Genomic DNA, 17,790 nt, shown 5'->3' with positions numbered 1-17,790 from the left:
CTCGGGAGGCAGAGACAGGAGGATCACCGAAAGTTCAAGGCCAGCCTCGGATACATAGCAAGTTCAAGGCCAGCCTACACTACAAAGCAAGACCCTGTCTCAAAACCCAAACCCAAAACCAAAAACATTATGGTGTCAAAGTGCATGTATCGGGGCCAGGAATTTAGCTCAGTGGTTCCGCGCTGCCTGCCTCGAAAGTGCAAGGACCAGAGTTTGATCCCTGGTATCGAAAAAAAAAAAAGTGCATGCATTTTCCTATAAATGACTCAAGTTTACCTTTTTCTTTTTAGTTTATCTTTCGTTATGGCAGAGTAGTACTCTCTCCTTTCATCTATTGATGGACACGTAGGCCACTTCCAAGATTTAGCTATTATGAATCCTGCTGCTATAGACACGGGTGTGTGCGACCATTGTAATAAGATATCTTTAATTCCCTCAGGAAGGCATCTAAAATAAAAAAAAACCTAAAAGGACCCAGCTCTTTCCGTTTTTTATTTGGAAACAGGGTCTAAGTCACTAAGTTCCTCAGACTGGGCCTAAGCTTCCAATCCTCTCGGCTCAGCTCTCAGAGTGCAGGGAACAAAGGCCTGTGCTGCCAGTCGGGCTCAGTCCAGGACGCAGTTCCCAGTTCTGGGTGCCGAGGAGGTGGAAGGAAAAGAAGGGAAGTAACGCGCATCTGCTGCCTCTACACCCCGCTCCAGGCCCCGCTCCAGCCTGCTGGAAGGACCCTGCTCCGGTTTTCCCAGGACCTAAGAGGTCCAAGTGCCCAGAGCATCGAGAGCCGGTGAGCAGCACTGCAGCCCAGGCCTTCGGCCCAGGCCCTCTCCAGGCGGTCGAGCTGCCCAGGGAAGCCCTGCTGCCAGGAGGGCTTGCTGGGATCTTCGTCCTCTGCAGCTGTCCCCACCCGGCCCCAGGTGCTGAGGACAAAGCTCCGCTGGGATCGGCCGTCCTCTCCAGAGCGAAGGAGGGAAGCCCTGCTAAGGCCCTGCAGGCGGCATGTCCAGAGGCCGAGACAGTGGTGGCCCCGTGCCATTCTGAGTCCCTCCTGTCTGGGAACAACCAAGAGGGCACCCTTGGCAGCCCCCAGAGGAGACCTTGCCTTCCTTGGGTCCAACTGCGGGCTGTAGGGACAGGGTGCAGGGGCAGGAAGACCCTGGGAGCTGGGACACGGCTCCCGACAACCGGTGGCAGTGTCAAAGCTGAGACTGGGTGGCACATGGGGAGCAAACAGCACTGTGAAGCTGGGTGTGGTGGCGCACAGCTGCGATCCCAGCACTCAAGAGGCTGAGGCAGGAGGATCGCCATGAGTTCAAGGCCACCCTGGGTTACATGGCAAGACCCTTACCAGAAAAAAAAAAAGTAATAACTAAAAATAAAATGAAAGCATTGTGAGAGACTGCGGTGGGCGGATGGACAGGAAATGCTGCTCCTTTCGGAATGGGGTGTGGAGGACTGAAGTTGAAGAGGCCCTGGAGGATCTCAGAGCCTTGGTGTTCTGCTTCTGTGCGCCCCTGGAAGCAGGGGCTTGGCTTGAGTTGAACCCCACACCCAGTTCCTCCCTGCTGCTTGTTCCTGCTGTGCCCAGTGGGGTCGGAACCCAGTGCCCACCAGGCAAACACTCTTTTTGAGACATGGTCTCCCACTGTGGGATTGAATTTGCCACCCTCCTGGCTCAGCCTCCCAAGCAGCTGGGATCACAGGCATAGGTCACCTCATCTGGCCACACCAATTGAATCTGGGAAGGTGAATGAAATGTGGCCGGCTGAAGACACTTTCTGCCCTCCACTCCCGAGTCACTCTCCCTGAGGAAGCAGAAGCAGGAGCCCCGGCCACCAACAGACCACCTCCCTGCTCACTGCAGCTGCAGTCTGACCCCTCGAAGCTCTGCTCCTCTCCCCACCTGGTACTCGTGGTCTCTGCCCTCTGAAAAATGGAATTGGTCTGGCAGCTTCTCCCTTACACCTCCTTTCATGTCTGTTTTCTGCCGTCCTGACCCCCCGACAATGGTGCTGGTACTTTTTATTCTTTCCTGCCAGAGAGGAGGCTCAACAAGGCTTCCTCAGGCCCAGGGAGGACAGCTCGAAGCTCTGCCCCCCTCGCCTGCTCTGAGGGCAGGAAACAGTGCAGGGAGCAGGTTGGCCAGGGCTGGGTCTACACTGTGGCTTTATTTAGCTCCCAAATTAGATCATAGGAGTGGCATCACTGTTTCCGCTGAGCAGAGATAGCAGCTCTGAGATAGGTCCAGGACAGACATGGGACTGGAGGGAGCGAAGGGCTCCCAGCCGACACTCTGCTTGTCTTCCTGTCTCCTGGGCAGGGACAGACCACCGGCCCTTCTCCCAGTGCAGGATCTGCACTGATCGCACTAGTCATCGGTGACTTGTTTCACACTATGCTGGGTGCTAGGATGAAAATTTACACTGTTAAAAAAAAAAAGAGGGCCGGGGATTTAGCTCAGTGGTTTCACCACCTGCTGCACAAGCGCAAGGACCGGAGTTCGATCCCCGGTACTAAAAAAAAAAAAAGAAAGAAAATTTACACTGTTATAGCAGAGACATTTGTTGTTGTTCAAAACTCCAAGAATATAATTTTTTAATTTTTTTCTTTTTGGTGGTACTGGGGATTGAACTCAGGGCCTTTGCACTGACCAACATCCTCAGTCTTTTCTTTTCTTTTCTTTTTTCTTTTCTTTTTTTTGTGGTTGAGACAGTGTCTCAATATGTAGCTCAGGCTGACCTTGAGCTCACTGTGTAGCCCAGGCTGGCCTCAAACTCATAGTGATCCTCCTGCCTCAGCCTCCTGTGTGCTGCGATCACAGGCATGTGCCACCAGGCCCATCTTCCTAGTCTTTATTTTTTTATGTTGAGACAAGGATCCAGTCTAGGTTGAAATTTCCAGTCCTCCTGCCTCAGCCTCTGAGAGTGGTGGGATTACAGGTGTGTACCACTGCACCTGGCTGCACATTTTTTTTTTTTTTGGTACTGGGGATCGAACTCGGGTCCTTGTGCTTGCGCAGCAGGTGGCGAAACCACTGAGCTAAATCCCCAGCCCCTAATTCTCACAAACAACTTCTGATAAAAAAGTACACACACAACAGGAGCAAGAGGAGGAATAGCAGTAGCTCTGCTGTCCTTGGAAACCCTAATGAGCCCTGCAAAACTGTCTCCTTCAAGGGCTGGGGATTTAGCTTAATGGTTCCACTGCCTGCCCCACAAGCACAAGGATCTGAGGTCGATCCCCAGTACCAAAAAACCCCACAAAACTGTTCCCTTCAAAGAAAAGGGGGATAAAACAGCCTCAGGTAATTTATGGTGAGCAACTCTAGTCGTGAGCCAAGTCCTTTCTGCTATCTCTGCTAAAGCGTTGAGGAAAAAAGAAGAATACCTTGAGACACAAAAAAATTGTATGAGATTCAAACTTCAGTACCCAGAAATAAATTTTCTTTTGGAACGCAGCCCGTGCATTCATTTCCATGCAGTCTATGGCTGACGGTGTAGCCTGCAAAGCCTGAAATATTTTTTCTGGGGCTTTACAGAACAAAGTTTGCAGTCGCCTCCTCAGGATCTCAGGAAGGAACAAGAGGCCAGAAGGCCAGGGATTTAGCTCAGTGGTGCCGCTGCCTGCCTCACAAGTGCAAGGTCTCAAGTTCAATCCCTGGTACCAAAAAAAAAAAGAAAAAAAAAGAGAGGCCAGAGAGAGTGGAGCTCACAGCACCAGCTGGGCTCTGTACCAACCTGGGAGAGGAGCAGCACTGGCAGGGGGAACCTGCTTCCTAAATGGCAGCCTGGACCCAAGGGAGGGGCAGCCCCGTGGCCCAAAGGCAGCTATGCTCTCATCACAGACGTGATTCTCCCCATTTACACAGGAAAACATGAGCAGCACCGTCAAGATTGCACCAGGAGTGGGGGAGAGCAGCTTTCACAGCTGATTCACTGCACTGGGGAGTCTGAGCTCTTTTCTGAACCCAGGGAGAGCAAGCTCCCAAAGACAGCAAGAGGCTAAAACTGAAAAAAATACAACAACACTGACATTCAGCCCGTGCCCTGCTCCCCTAACCCCAGCTGAAGAAAGGAAGCAGCTCCCAAAAGAAATTTGATGGGGCTCCAAAGAAATTAAATTTGGCCTGTCTCTTCCCTCTGTTATTTTAGAAATCTGAATGAAGCCATAGGGCGGCCAGGGCCCTGCTTCTGCTTGCTGCCCGCAAACGCTGGTGCAGGACTCTTGGAGAGCCTCCAGCCGGCTAGGCAGGGTAGGACGGGGCCAAGGCTGCTGGCCCTTTCTTTTTCTTTTTTCTTTGAGACAGGGCCTCACAGTGTAGCCCAGGTCGGCCTTGAAGAGCAGTGATCCTCCTGCCTCAGCCTCTTGACTGCTGGGATTACAGAAGTGCAGCACCACGCCCCATTGCTGGCTGACCTTTTCAAAGGCTGGGTGGCTTCCTGCAGCTGGCTCAGGGTCCTAGACCTCCTGAGGGAGCCAATAATAGAGAAGACCCAAAAGAGCCAGATAGCAAGACTGGGGAAGGGAGAGACCAGAGGACACAGCCACTGCCTTATCCTCCATGTCTCCTGGCCCATGGAACACCCTTTGATGGCTACAAATTTAACCTACACAAAGAAAACCATTCATCCCACAGAGCCTGTAAAGAGGGGCCGAGCAGAGCTGCTGTAACTCCTGGTGAAGAAGTCGCCAGTAACCTCAGCGCCTTCCTACGTGTGCCCTGGACACCCCTTCTATGGCAGGAGCACCCCAGTTTCTCCATCCCTCAGCCTGCCGTGGCTGAGCACTGGTACCTCTGGGACCCTTCTCTCCATGACTTTCTTGTTAACTGCCAGAGGATGGCACCGTCCCAAAAATGAGAGCCAAGGTACAAGATGCAGAAGACTCATTCACATGTCCAACACTGCTTCAGGGCCTTCCAGCGTCAGACACGGAGAAGAGGACCCACTGGGGCCTTCACACAAATACGAGGGAGCATCGGGTGGGATGAGCAATGCCATCCCCGACCAGCTTCTGGCCTGACCGGTAAGAAGTCTCCACAAGCCTCCCAGACCCCAGGCACAGGTGCCAGCTTTACTGTTAATTCTGGAAGTTCAGAGATGGAAAGCTAGTCCAGCATCCCTGGTCCCTAATCAAATCATACTCCCTCTACCGTTAGCAAACAGGCACTTCAAACATCCACGAAAGCCAGGTGCATGCCTGCAACCCTAGCAAAAATAAAAATGCCTGGGGATATAGCTCAGTGGTAGAACACCCTTGGGTTCACTTCCTAATGCTAAAAAAAAAATCCCATTGATTGTGAGCCTACTATATTACAAAGATGGTAGTGGCCTAAGAGGATTTTTTTTCAGTAGTAAAGATCGAACTCAGGGGCACTCTACCCGAGCTATATCCCCAATCCTTTTTATTTTTTATATTGAGAAGGGTCTCACTAAGTTGTCCAGCTGGACTCCAACTTGCTATCCTCCTGCTTCAGCCTAAGTGCTGGGATCATGGGAGTTCTTGGTTGTTTTTTCATGGGTTTGCAAAGTGAATTTAGGGACCCTGTGTGGTTGTTCCATCGGAGCCTTGGGACCAGGCTAGTCCATGAAATGTGAGGGACAGGGATGAGAAGGGTCCACACCGACATGTCCTCGTCTACCTCCTGCCAGTTTCTTGGCATGGACGCTGGGTGCTGTGCCAGAGGGCAGGGCGAGAGAGGGTCTGAGGTTCAGAAGGACACACCTGCACAGACTTTGGCCACAGTGACCCAGGGAATTAACCCAGCAGGTCCCAGGAAACGGCTACAAGTAGTGGCGGCAGCAGGGAATCCCTACTATGGCGGGGCGGGAGTCCGGTATGTGGAAGCCAACTGGCTCTCAGGTATGAGTTCATGATCTGTTAGCCTCCACAATCAACTCCCCGGGGTAAGGAAGGAACAATGGCAGGCAGGAGAAGGAGGACCCTGGGTGAGTTAGACTCGAGGTTTCAAAAGTTCAGAACCATTCTTGGTGTCTATACCTCTTGGGGAAGAAAAAGACCAAGCATCAACCCAATGAACTCTGGTGTCCAATGAACCTGAGTCTGAACCCTAGTCCTATACCTCACGTCTTAATCGGCATGGGTTAGTTCTGGCTTCTCTAACCTTACATTTGACATAAGTGTTAGGTATGTCAACACCATAGGGTTATAAGGACTAAAAAGAATATATATAAAGGATTTGCCATGATGTGCTGCACATACTGAACTAACCACTGGCCATTGTGATTTCCTATTTCTCTATTTGTACCCTTGCATGCACGCATGTACACACACACACATACACCAGTCCCTAATTTTATGAACAACTGGGGTTTTTGGGGTTTTTTGGTACTGGGGATTGAACTCAGGACCTTGTGCTTGCCAGGCAAGCGGCAGAACCACTGAGCTACATCCCCAGCCCTGCTAGTCCCTAATTTTAAAATGGCAAGCATGCCAGGGATTTAGCTCAGTGGTTTCGCTGCCTGCTGTACAAGCGTAAGAACCAGAGTTCAATCCCTGGTACCAAAAAAAAAAAAAGGCAAGCAAATGCAGGAGGTTGTTTGGAGAAGCTATGGGTTGTTCTGCCACATCCCAGGGTGTTCTGGGATTCCTGGCTATCTCTGCTTCCGTGGACGCCTGTTCAGCAGGTGAGGACTCAGGAGAGGGAAGAAGGAAACTCACCGGACCTAGGAGAGATCCCAAAGACTGCCCCTGGCCTCAGTTGGTGACTGCAGTACCGGAACACTGCTGCTCCAAGTAGTCCCTTTAAGGATCCAGTCCAGCACTGCACTAGGGTTTCCTCTCTCCGCCTAAGGGAGCTGCTCATGGTCCACAGTGTGCACAGGAGACAGCCGGACTCGCTCCAGCCCAGCCCAGCCCAGCCTAGCTGCCTCTCCAACCACTCGGCCCAGCCCTTCCCTTCCCTTCCCCACTTCAAACACCCTAGACTGCCACTGGGCCTTTAACCCCTTCCATGCTGCTGCCCAGTCCTTGGCTTCCTGGACAAAGGCCGGCCTCTGAGTTCAGGTTCCCAGGGAAACAGGTCCAGGAAGCTTAGCTGGGGTCACCCTGAGGGGAGCGGATGTGGGAGCCTGGTCCCCAGGAAATTTCACCCCCTCCAACGGGGCAAGCAGAAACCCAGGATGGAAGAAAGAGGGCACCTGGGGCCGGAGCCACCCCTGGGAGCCTTCGGAACAGCAAGGTGCTCGTGAGGTCGGTAGGGTCCTTCCCCTTCTCTCAAAAGGCTTCTGAACTGCTGGTTGGTGCCTTTAAGGGGCAGGCCACAGCAGTGAGGAGGAAATACTGTTTTCTGAGAGCACAGGGAGGAGCGACCAGGAGGGCAGCTCCACATGAGGCGGGCACTAGCTTTCCCAACAGGAACAGGGTAGCCAGGCAACTGGGCACACACAGGACGCATGGCCCCGCTTGTTGGCTTGTTGTGGATACCAGGCGGCAGGATGTTTGAGCGGCCCCTCCACCCTCTCTGATAACAGTTTGAGGGGAGTGTGCTGACTCACCCTTCTTGCCCGGGGCAGGGGACAGAAGCAGACACTGGATTTCCTAAGGTGACGGTGACGGCATCACCCTCAGGTGGCCCCTGCAGTCTAGGAGCAGGGCTTTGTGGAGTGGAAGGACAGCGGCTGGCTCTGCCAACTCCCTGCGTAGGGGAGCTCATTTACCCACGACTTCATTCCCTCATGTGTAAAATGGGGACTTCGGCTAGAAAGGCACCAATGCTAGTAACTGTGCTGGCTGCCACCTGCCTGTGCCCTTGGATAGTCCTTCACTTCCTTGTTCTTGGTCTGTTAATGAGAGGATTAAATTAGTGCTCACTGTTAATCCTTTTCTGAGTGAGAGGAAGAAGACAGCCCTGGCTGGGGCCCAAACTACAGGATGAGAAAGTGACACTGTTTCTTGCTGCATAACGCAGAGGAGGCCAGGCATGGTGGTGCACACCTGTAACCTCAGCACTCAGGAGGCTGAGGCAGGAGGATCACCTGTTGAGCTCAAGGCCAGCCTGGGCTACATAAGGAGGCCATCTCAAAAAAAAGGAAAAGAGCGTGGGGGAAATACCTGACCCATCTTACAGGTGAGGGCCCTCAGAAATCCTGTCTTGGGTTGTCCAGAGGATGAAACAAGCTCCCCACGGGACAGCAGTCACCTGAGGTCACACAGCCAGGCTGCCAAGGTGGGGAGTGGGTGGAAACTCTCACACCTGTCTCTTCAGGTAGTCTGAGGGCCTGGCACAGGAAGGGGCGGGAGCCAGGGCACCGGCTCCTGCTGACACCAGGGCTGGGTGTGTGGATGATCAGATGCCAGGTGGAAGTCTGAGCCTCGTGGGAGGGCAGTGGGGCTCTGGCAGCTGGCTCGTATCTGTATTGCCTTTCAGGGAGGAGCCTGCTGGGCACCTGATCTCCAGGAAAGCAGGGGGTCCACACCCACTTGCCCTTTCCCCCAGAGCTGCAGTCAACCCAAAGGTCAAGTGCACCCTCCTGGGCCGGTTCCAGCATCCTCAGACACCTCTGCCAAGAAGTCAGGAGGGTGCAGTCCCAACGCCAACCACTCCTGTCGGTCCCTGTGTCTATAGATTTTAGAGGCTCTTATGTCCTCCACCACCACCACTTAGGGAGGTTCAAATTCTATCCTGACTCCAAGGAAGCTGATCTCCTGAGGTGAAGTATCTGGTTTTGGCATCTTTTCAAGGTGCCCGAAACGCGAACAGCCTTCACAGTGCCTCTCTTGTCATCTGCAGGCTCCCGGTCCCCCTCCTTGTCTCCTTCCCCTAACAAGCGCCAGACACCAGTGCTGGGTCCTGCAAGATCCGGTACAGATAAGCCTGCCAGGCTTCCCGGAGAGACAAGGAAGAAGTCTACCACCTTCCGAGGTAGCAGGTGTACCCACGCCCCACCCCAGAACCCCTCCTCCTCTAGGTGAACTCATTCTACTGGTGGCAACTCCAGATGGAAGTGTTCCCTCCTCCGGAAAGCCATTTCTGGGTCCTAGACAGGAGGTGCCTCCAATCCGCTGCCCTCCTCTCCCGTCTCCTGCGCATTTCCAAGTCTCCACTGAGCACGAGCACTAGCAATTATCTTTCCTGCCCTCTGACCTGGCCCGTCCTGGTCCTGGGGTGTCCAAGCTGCAGCCCCTGAAAGAGGGTTGTGAGCTGGTGGAGGGCGACTCCATTCAGAGCCTCCCGCTGTCTCCATGTCCTTTTCATCTTCGGGCCCCAGAGGCTCCCACTGCTGGGCAAAGGAAAGGTTAAACCGGTTGTGCAGGGAACAAAGCTGGTGTTGTGCTGGGTTTCCCTCCTGCCTGGGAGGCTGTTTGCAGACCACGGCATTCCTGGGTTGGACAGAGTGAGCTTACACTGGCTTCTCCCCGCTCTGCCTTTCCACAGTGTCAGGGCCCCGGGCAGGGGAGCCAGCACTTCTTCCTGGCCTGGGCTCAGAGCATGGGGGCATCAAGAACACACACATTCAACCTGGAGCAAAGCTAGTTCCAAAACAGGCAAGGGGCTGGAATCAGGCAGAAGCGCCAGCTTCTCGAGTGGCAGCAACTGGATCAGAGGGGCTCGGGGACACAGGAAGGGCTGAGGACCACCTTCTCCAGCTTTGGAGAGCTGGTGGCCAGGGCAGGTTCAAGGGACACATCACGGCTGACACATGGAACACAGGGGGACAGCAGCACAGGCTCAGAAGGGACAGACCCACAGCCACAGCCCCGTGCCAAGGAGATGACTCGGCTTGCTCGCCCAGGAGCTGGCGCTCAGGGCCAAGCTCCAGATGACAGGGAGACAGACAGGGCAGTGCAGTATTTGTTTTTATTAGAAAATTCCATTTGGTAAGCTCTTCCCTACCCAGGCAGAGACTGGGTGGCCTCCGAGAGTCCCACAGTTTTCTGACAGGGCAGGGCCGGGTGGGGAGGGCTCAGGCAGCCCCCGAAGGCCCCTCCTGGACTCCCAGGGCCCACAACGGCAGCAATACATCAACAGCACCTCGAGGGCAGGGCCCAAGGCCCCTGCTGCAGGCTGTGGCCCAAGGCATCCGTGTTGTATGGCTTCCAGGTGGAACCAAGGAGGCTCCCAGAGACTCTGGGTCTGGCCCTTCACTCTGGCTGGAGCGGCCAGGGGCTAAGGATGAAGAGAGGACGTCTGAGACCCTCTGGAGTCTGGAGAGCACCCGTTTCTCGGAGAGGAGGGTGGGAGCCCCGCTCAGTTCTTCTTGGGCTTGGGAGTGTCATACTTCCTCTTGCTGGAGTACCACAAGAGCAGGGGGATGCCGATGGAGGGAAGCGTCATAACTCCGAAGGCTGCCCAGTCCAGCTGCGGAGGAAAAGCGAGGACGAGGTCAGGAGAACACGTCGGGCGAAGGAATGCGCACAGTCAAGTACCACACTGGCCGGAAAGCTCCTCTGACCACAGGAGGTGGCCCATCGGCCTTGCGGGCTGTGAAGCGGGGCCGAGGCTGACCTGCCCAGACCAGCTTCCAGACAGTGCTAGAAATGGAGAAGCCCAGGTCTCGCCCTAGCCGTCAGGCCTCGCCGGGGCCCCTCCTCCAGTCCACCACCTCCCTGCCGCCTTCCACCTCCTGAACGCCCTGCACTCCTGGATCTGGATCGCGCCGTGCTCTCGTGTCTGAGTGGCTCCCTTGCCTCCTGACTGGGGAAACCATCTGTCCCTCCAGGACGGAGTGCCGGGGAGACCTCCTGATGCGTGTTCCTTCAGAGCCTCACCACAGCATCTGCCCCATTTACTGTTTTTTTTGTAGTTGTTTTTGAGGTACTAGGGGTTGAACCCAGGGCCTCCACACTGAGCTACATCCCCATCCCTTTTCTATTTTTTATTTGGAAATCTCACTGAATTGGTAAGTCACGAAAGCCGGGCTCAAACTTGCCATCCTGCCTCAGCCTCCCAGACGGCTGGGCTTACAAAAATGTGCCACCTCATCCAGCTCATTTGTGTGTTGTCTTCTGAGCCTACACAATCTTTTTCTTCTTTTTCTTTTTTTTTTTTTGACACTGGGGATCGAAGAGCCTACACAATTTTAATGCAAGGGGCTGGGTTATGTTGATCACTGCTTTCCCGGAGCAAAGTTCAGAATGAGTACATAATTAGAAACTGAGTGAACAGGGCTGGGGATTTAGCTCAGTGGTGCCGCCACCTACCTCGAAAGCGCAAGGACCCAAGTTCGATCCCCAGTACCAAAAAAAAAAAGAAGCCGAGTGAATAAATGAATTTCATTCAGTATTTCAGTCAAGTCTTCACAAAATCCCTACACCAAACCACAACGAAGTCCCCGCCCCGCTTACCCAATGCTCTATGACCCTTGAAGGAAACCAGATTTTAAATCTCAAAATAGCTCCCTGCCTCTAAAACGGGTCTCTACTCAAGGCCGAGAAAAGGGCACCTCCATCTCCGACAGTCTCAGGGGAGACCAACCAACAGACCATCTACAGACGCCTCGAGGCTCCAGAACCAGCAGGTGTTCACATGCCAGGGAAATGAAAAGAGGAGACCAGAAAGCTTACGAAGTGTGGGGAGAATCTCCTATCAAACTCCCGCTGAGCCAGGATCCCGCCCTGTCCAGGTGCACTGGTAGAGCCAATCTGAAAGGAAGAAAAGGACATCAGGGCAAGCCTGAAAGTCACCTCGTCTCACCCCGGGCAGGCACCCCAAGCCACCAATTCGAATCACCAGGTTCTGGGCACCCAAGGAGCCTAGACGCTTCAAGATGAGGAAGGGCCAAGGGGTGTGGCACTCGCCTCCCCGCTTCCTGTGAGGTCCTGGGTTCTATCCCCAGCACTGGGGGACAGACATGAGGTAAAGCTTCTGAACTAGAGTTGGACGATTCTCTTAGTGCTTGGGAAGAGAAAATGAGGACCCAGGAGGCCTGAGAAAAACCACCAGTGAGTATTTATTAAAGTCTGAACTGCAACTGAGGTCAAGGCCTCGGCCTCCAGGAAGGCTGACACCGCTCACTCACCCCACCGCCCTCCACAGGCCCTGGGCGGCAGACTCACTTCCCAAATGAAGCACCTTCTATCTCACAGGCTGACAGAGGCACAAGGAAATAAAGAGGAGGCTTCTGGAAGTGTACGCCCCGCCCACAGGAGCACCGAGGAGGGCTGAGTCTGGACCACATTCCTCCGCCCTGAGAGGCGGGACTCGCACGGTCTGGAGCACACTGCAAACAACTGTGTCCCAAGGTGGCAGCTGACTCTGATTCTGCATCTATTAACCTGCCCAGCACCAGGCAGAAGCAGTCTTGAGGCGTGTTCTGAAAGCAGAACTGACACCCATGTGAAAACACAGCTAGGATTATGTATCCCACATGGTTTATAAGAAAGGGAATTTTAGAAAGTGCACTGAGTGTAAAAGAATTTTATTTTACTGGGGTTTTTTTTGGTACCAGGGATCAAACTGAGGACCTTGTGCTTGTGAGGCAGGCGGTGGAACCACTGAGCTAAATCCCTAGCCTACTTTTTGTTTTTTTGAGACAGAGTTGCAACATGTAGCTCAGGCTGCCCTCAAATTCAAGATCCTCCTGCCTCAGCCTCCTGAGTGCTGGGGTTACAGGCACACGTCACTGCACCTGGCTCGAATTTTACTTCTCTGAGTTCTATAGACGAATGTCAAATCGCTCCCCTGCTGTGAACTCACTAAGGCTACAGCTTATTCTTATAGTACCATCAGAGGACCATGCATGTTAGCTTCATAAATGTAGGCCTGAGCTTTTTCCTTCCTGCAGTAGTGGGGACTGACCCCTGCGCATCCCAGGCAAGCACTCCTCAACTGAGCTGTATCTGGGGCCCTTTTGTTAAGTTTTATTTTGAAACAGGATCTTGCCAAGTTGCTCAGGTTGGTCTCCAACTTGGAATCCTGCCTCAGCCCGCCAAGCAGCTGGGATTAAGGCATGTCACCCACCCAGCTTCAGGATCTAAGCCTTTGAGGGTTGGACAGTGTCTCAATCTTCCTGGTATTTCCCAGAGTTGCAAGGGCTCAGCAGTGAACGGCATCAATCAATCAAAAGACTGTTTCCTTCAATAGGAGACGCGAAGTTCCTGGCCTTAGCAGTTTGTAATTAAATGGGAAAGGAGGGGAGGAGGAGGAAGACTCATGCATAAGAAAACCACTGAGGACAGAAGTAACAAACTAGTGCTGCCGGAGTTTAGGAGCAGTCAGTGACGCTGACAGAAGGACTGAGCAGGAGGGCAGCATGATGTACAGGAGACAGGAGGCGGAGACACTGCTCAGAGCTGCTTCTCGGGCCTCAGATACTGAGGTGGAGCAGAGCGAGCTTCAGACAGGACGAAGGCCAGGAGAACAGGGCAGGCGCTGAGGGAGGGGTGGAGTGCAGGCAGGAGCCTGGCCTCGCAGGTGCAGGTCTGTGTGCTCGGCCAGAGGCTGAGGACAGCTGGGTGGCCAGAGGTTGAGTTCCACAGGCCCAACAGCTGAGCCTCGAGGGCAGAAGCAGGCCGGAAGGGGGGAAGGGGGAAGTGGGAATGGGGGCCTGGAATAATCACGCAATGCGTTTGAAAGGACTGAGGGCAAGGGCAGCAATGCACCAGGCAGCAGCTGACACATGCAGACAACAGGGAAAGCAGAGGGCAGAGGAGGCCGTTCAGCACGCCCTCCATCGCTCCCACTGCTCCATCCCACTCGGCCACCCTGCGGGTGACCCGGAGCTCCCGCCAGTCTTATGGCCTTCAGCATCCACTGGGCTCTGCAGACACTTTCTGCAACTTTTTAGAGGAAGGTAGAGCCCAGCATGCCCGGCTCAGGGCTTGGTAACTTACCACGACGGGGCCGTCCTCTTGGGCCAGGTAAGTGATGGTGGCAGAGGTGAAGTTGAAGTAACCAGCCTTGAGAGGGCGCAGGACCACGGTGTGGGACACGTTGCTAGCGCTGGCCCCAGAGTTAAGGCAGGGGAAAACAATGGAGCGACAGTGCTAACAATCTTTCATCTTATGAACTAAAGGTACCCTTCCCAAAACAGCTGCCAACATGTGGTGATTTCATCACTATAATACTCTACAGGGATGAAAAAATCGATTTTAGAAAATCTAAAGTGCCTGGGATGATAGTACCTGCCTGTAATCCCAGTACTTGGGAGGCTGAGGCAGGAGGATCACCATGAGGCCAGCCTGGGATACATAGACCCTGCCTCAAAAAACAAACAAACAAACAAACAAACAAACATAAAAAATCTAAAGTGTGTGATATAATACCTTTCAGCTGTATTGGGGTGAGCAACCCACAAGGTCTCGCTGTGTATACTAGGCTGGCATTGAACTAGAAATCCTCCTGCCTCAGCTTCCCAAATGCTGGGATTATAGGAGTGCACCACCAGACCCAAGTAAATATACTTTAATTCAAAAGAGAAAAAAAGAAGTATCAAGCATCTAATTCACTATGAAATAACTGACAGATTAGAAAAAGAGACTCTGAATAACAGCCACCCAGATGGGTTTCCACTGAATTTCTTTTAAAAGGATTTAGCTCAGTGGTTCCACTGCCTGCCTCCACAGTGCAAGGACCCAAGTTCGATCCCTGGTACCAAAAAAAAGGCTCTTAGGGGTGAGGATGTAGCTCAGTGGTAGAGTGCTTGCCTAGCATGCACAAAGGCCTGGATTCCATCCCCAGCACCTCAAACAAAACAAAACATCTTAGGGGCTGGGTATTTAGCTCAGTAGTTCCACTACCTGCCTCAAAAGCACAAGGTCCAGAGTTTGATCCCTGGTACAAAACAAAACAAAACAAAACACCCATGCCTGCCCATACATCTTTTTCTCCCCCAGTACCGGAGACTAAACCCAGGGCCTTGCGGATGCTAGGCAAGTGCTCTACCACTGAGCTACAAACACCTTTATAGACCTCCAGAAATGTCCACCTCCTCCCAGAATGTTTCAAGGCCTCACACTGAACTTCATGAACCTCTTTCAGGTCTTCTCCTAAGCCATGCTCCCACTGGTACAGCAGTCCCTCTTGCCTCAGTCAGAACAGCCAGGCACACTTAGCCTGTTGATGTCCCCCTGCTGCCTGAAAGCAATGTTCCCCCTCCCCAGCCCTTGTCAGGCAGTGCCAAGAGGATACGGGGCGATCCGGTCCCACTTGACATTAAGCATACCAGAGACAATGCCAAAGTCTTCAGGTGGGAAGGAGTCATCAGATAACTCCACATCCAATGCAGCACTAGAAAACAGAGCTCATAAGTGATCAACAATCAAATCTGCCTGCTTGTCCTAAAGTCAGAACTCAAGAGAATCACACAATGACTCGGGCCTGTTGTACTGAAGAATCCAGGTCAGGGCCAGGGATTTAGCTCAGTGGTTTCGCTGCCTGCTGCGCAAGCGCAAGGACCTGAGTTCGATCCCCAGTACCAAAAAAAAAAAGAATCTGGATTCCACTGGTCAAAAACACCAACAACCTCGAGTATCTAGAAGGGAACGGGCCCAGATCTATTTTGCCTTGATGTGTGTGCGTACACAAGCACAGCCGTGTGGAGAGGGGAAGAGAAGGTAAATACAGACAGAAAATTAAAAGGAACAAAACAAGTGAAAACAAAAATGCTCCTAGGCTAGTGAAATAAGGAAGCTGAAACCTGAATCCCTAAGGTGACAAAGGGCCAAATATTTCGGGTGTCTTCATCTTCCCCTCCTTATTTCATAATTTTTGCTTCTTCTTTACTCTTTAACTCTTTCAACCCAAAAAAATGACTTCTGGGCTGGGGATTTAGCTCAGTGACACTGGGTCTGCCTTGCAAATGCAAGGTCCTGAGTTCAATGCCCAGTACAAGGAAAAGAAAAATGCAAAAAATGATTTCTCATACCTTAGGAAAGAAAGCCCTCCATGTCTAAAAAGAGGGCCCATAGTACATTCATTCACTCATGATACCTAATGCTACAGGTCTCCCAAAGAGAAATCACTAACCACAGGATGTTTCCTATACCCACCTGAGAACTAGGAATCCAAAAGAGGCCCAGCCTGTAGCCAGGGTACTCTTACCTTGAGCCGACATTGTAGATGTTGTACTGTAAGGTTAGGTCTCGCCCTTCCACAGCGTATCTGTTCAGCAGCGATTTGGAAGCCAAAAGCCTGGCTCCTTCCTCTGCTTGGGTGACAGCTAATAGAACCATGGTCACAAATGCCACCAGCCTCATCTTTGGAGAAAAGAGCACAGGAGGCAGTGAACCCAAGAAAGTAAAAGTCACCCAAGTCCTCCTGCCACCCCCCCTTGTAAGTCTGTCACCTTTTGATCCTAGCAGAGCAGCCGCCCTTCCACACAGTGCAGAAGTCACTGGCGCTAACCTTTCCCCAGTCCCTCCCACGGCCCTCAACCCTGAACATGGTCCAGGCACCAGCAACCCACCGGCCTCGGCCAGGAGGCCTGGGTGCTCATCCTGGTGGCTGATCTGAGAGAACCCGTGGCCAGAAGCGGGCTTTCTCGGGCTGCCCATCTCGGATCTAGGAACCGGGGCAGCCTCACCGGTCCCCTTCACCGCAGCCTTCCCGCTGCCCCTCTCCTCCTCGGCCCAGTTCCACAGGGCCCCACCGCTCGCCTCCGGGCCCCCCACGGCCCTGCTCCACCCTGCCACTCCCTCTCCTGGGGTCCCATTCATCTTGGTCCCCCAAATCCCTTTCTGGGTCCCGCGGGGTTCTAGTCGGCTCGGCCCCTCCTCCTCAAGTCAAAGCTACTCATCACCCGCGGGCGCACTCCGCCCTTCCCGCTACCCTCCGGCGGCTGAGTGACGAGCGGACACAAGTCTCGCACCTCGCCCACTCGAGCAGCCTGCGTCTCGGACTCACCGTGTACATCCCCAATGCCTACCGGGAGCCACCACTGCCGGAAAGGAACGTCAGCGCCCGAGACGCCGGAAGTGAGACGTGACCGGAAGTGCGGAGTTCTGCCCAATGCCTCGTGGGAGTTGTAGTTCTCAGCCAAGTCCCGCCTTTCCCTTTGTAAAGTCCACCAGCCTAAAGGGTGTGAGAGCTCCCAAACTGGGTTTGTCTGCATCATCCAGGCTTTTCTTTCTTTCTCTCTTTTTTTTTTTTTTTTTGGTACCAGGGATCGAACTCGGGTCCTTGTGCTTGCGAGGCAGGCAGCGGAACCACTGAGCTAAATCCCCGGCCCCCAGGCTTTTCTTATTCCGCCCTCTTCACTGGCTTCTGGAGCTGGCTCTTCACTACTGTGTCTGACCCGCACCTGACTAAGTGCTTTGGGAAACTAGCAAACCTGGAGGTTTGTATCATGCGTCTAAAACGTTGAACTAGGAATTAGAGAAAAGCTATTTCTACTAGGATTCTTGCTATTCCCAGATGAGAAACGTAGTCATCTCTAATGTCCAGCAAGTTACCAAATTCTGAGCTTTATTTAGAAGCCCTTTAAAGTCCTCAAATGATCCTGTCTTCTCCATTCCCACTATAACTGCTGTAATTCATGCTCGGTCCCCTAATGCTGTTTTTTTCCTCTGGCTTTCTTTTTTTTTTTTTGGTACTGGGGATTGAACTCAGGACCTTACGTTTGCGAGGCAGGCTCCGTGCCACTGAGCTACATCCCCGGACCTCCCTAATGCTGTTTCACTCACATAGCCCTCCTATCTTAGAGCTTCTCCTCCAGTTTTCAATCAGCTACCAGAGAAACTTCCCCCAACAGCATTTGAAGAGTAGACCCTAGGTTCAGAGAGGGGACTGAGAAATCAGGCAGTTGCTTACATAGCGCCTTGGTTCCCAAATCTGTTAAAACGATCTAATTACAGTACTTCAGGGGGTCAGAGGATCAAATAAGATCCCATGTA

The 17,790-nt window shown here is 53.0% G+C and overlaps 2 protein-coding genes across 14 annotated transcripts in view; both read right to left on the bottom strand.

Moving 5' to 3' along the window:
* Arhgef2 (Rho/Rac guanine nucleotide exchange factor 2) overlaps positions 1 to 7,241 on the bottom strand; it is a 48,218-nt gene extending 40,977 nt beyond the window's left edge. For 3 of the 9 annotated variants that reach the window (XM_087203491.1, XM_087203492.1, XM_021249289.2), the window contains exon 1: positions 6,679 to 7,227. The gene's annotated coding sequence lies outside the window, so the exon portion shown is untranslated. Of the gene's footprint in view, positions 1 to 6,678 lie in introns of all 9 variants that reach the window. The other 6 variants (XM_087203488.1, XM_021249285.2, XM_021249284.2 and 3 more) reach the window with 5 other exon arrangements.
* Positions 7,242 to 9,803: 2,562 nt separating this feature from the next.
* Positions 9,804 to 16,927, bottom strand: Ssr2 (signal sequence receptor subunit 2). 5 transcript variants are annotated; one of them, XM_021249453.2, is made up of 7 exons: positions 16,802 to 16,927; positions 16,001 to 16,155; positions 15,089 to 15,187; positions 13,792 to 13,900; positions 12,016 to 12,284; positions 11,524 to 11,601; positions 9,804 to 10,318 (listed from the first exon to the last, which is right to left on the bottom strand). In XM_021249453.2, the coding sequence occupies exons 1-7, from the start codon at positions 16,808 to 16,810 to the stop codon at positions 10,291 to 10,293; spliced, it is 747 nt and encodes a 248-aa protein (XP_021105112.1). In that variant the 5' UTR covers positions 16,811 to 16,927; the 3' UTR covers positions 9,804 to 10,290. The 5 variants fall into 5 exon arrangements, with proteins under 5 accessions (XP_021105112.1, XP_021105113.1, XP_004871229.1 ...); XM_021249454.2 differs by having other exon boundaries at positions 12,016 to 12,272; XM_004871172.4 differs by lacking the exon at positions 12,016 to 12,284 and having other exon boundaries at positions 16,802 to 16,926.
* Between the last annotated feature and the right edge of the window lie 863 nt (positions 16,928 to 17,790).

The sequence above is a fragment of the Heterocephalus glaber genome, unplaced genomic scaffold, assembly GCF_053883595.1.
Source record: "Heterocephalus glaber isolate CG9 unplaced genomic scaffold, H.glaber_assembly_v1.0 deba00001795, whole genome shotgun sequence".
Lineage (NCBI taxonomy): Eukaryota > Metazoa > Chordata > Mammalia > Rodentia > Bathyergidae > Heterocephalus > Heterocephalus glaber.
This window is presented reverse-complemented; position numbering and strand designations above follow the sequence as displayed.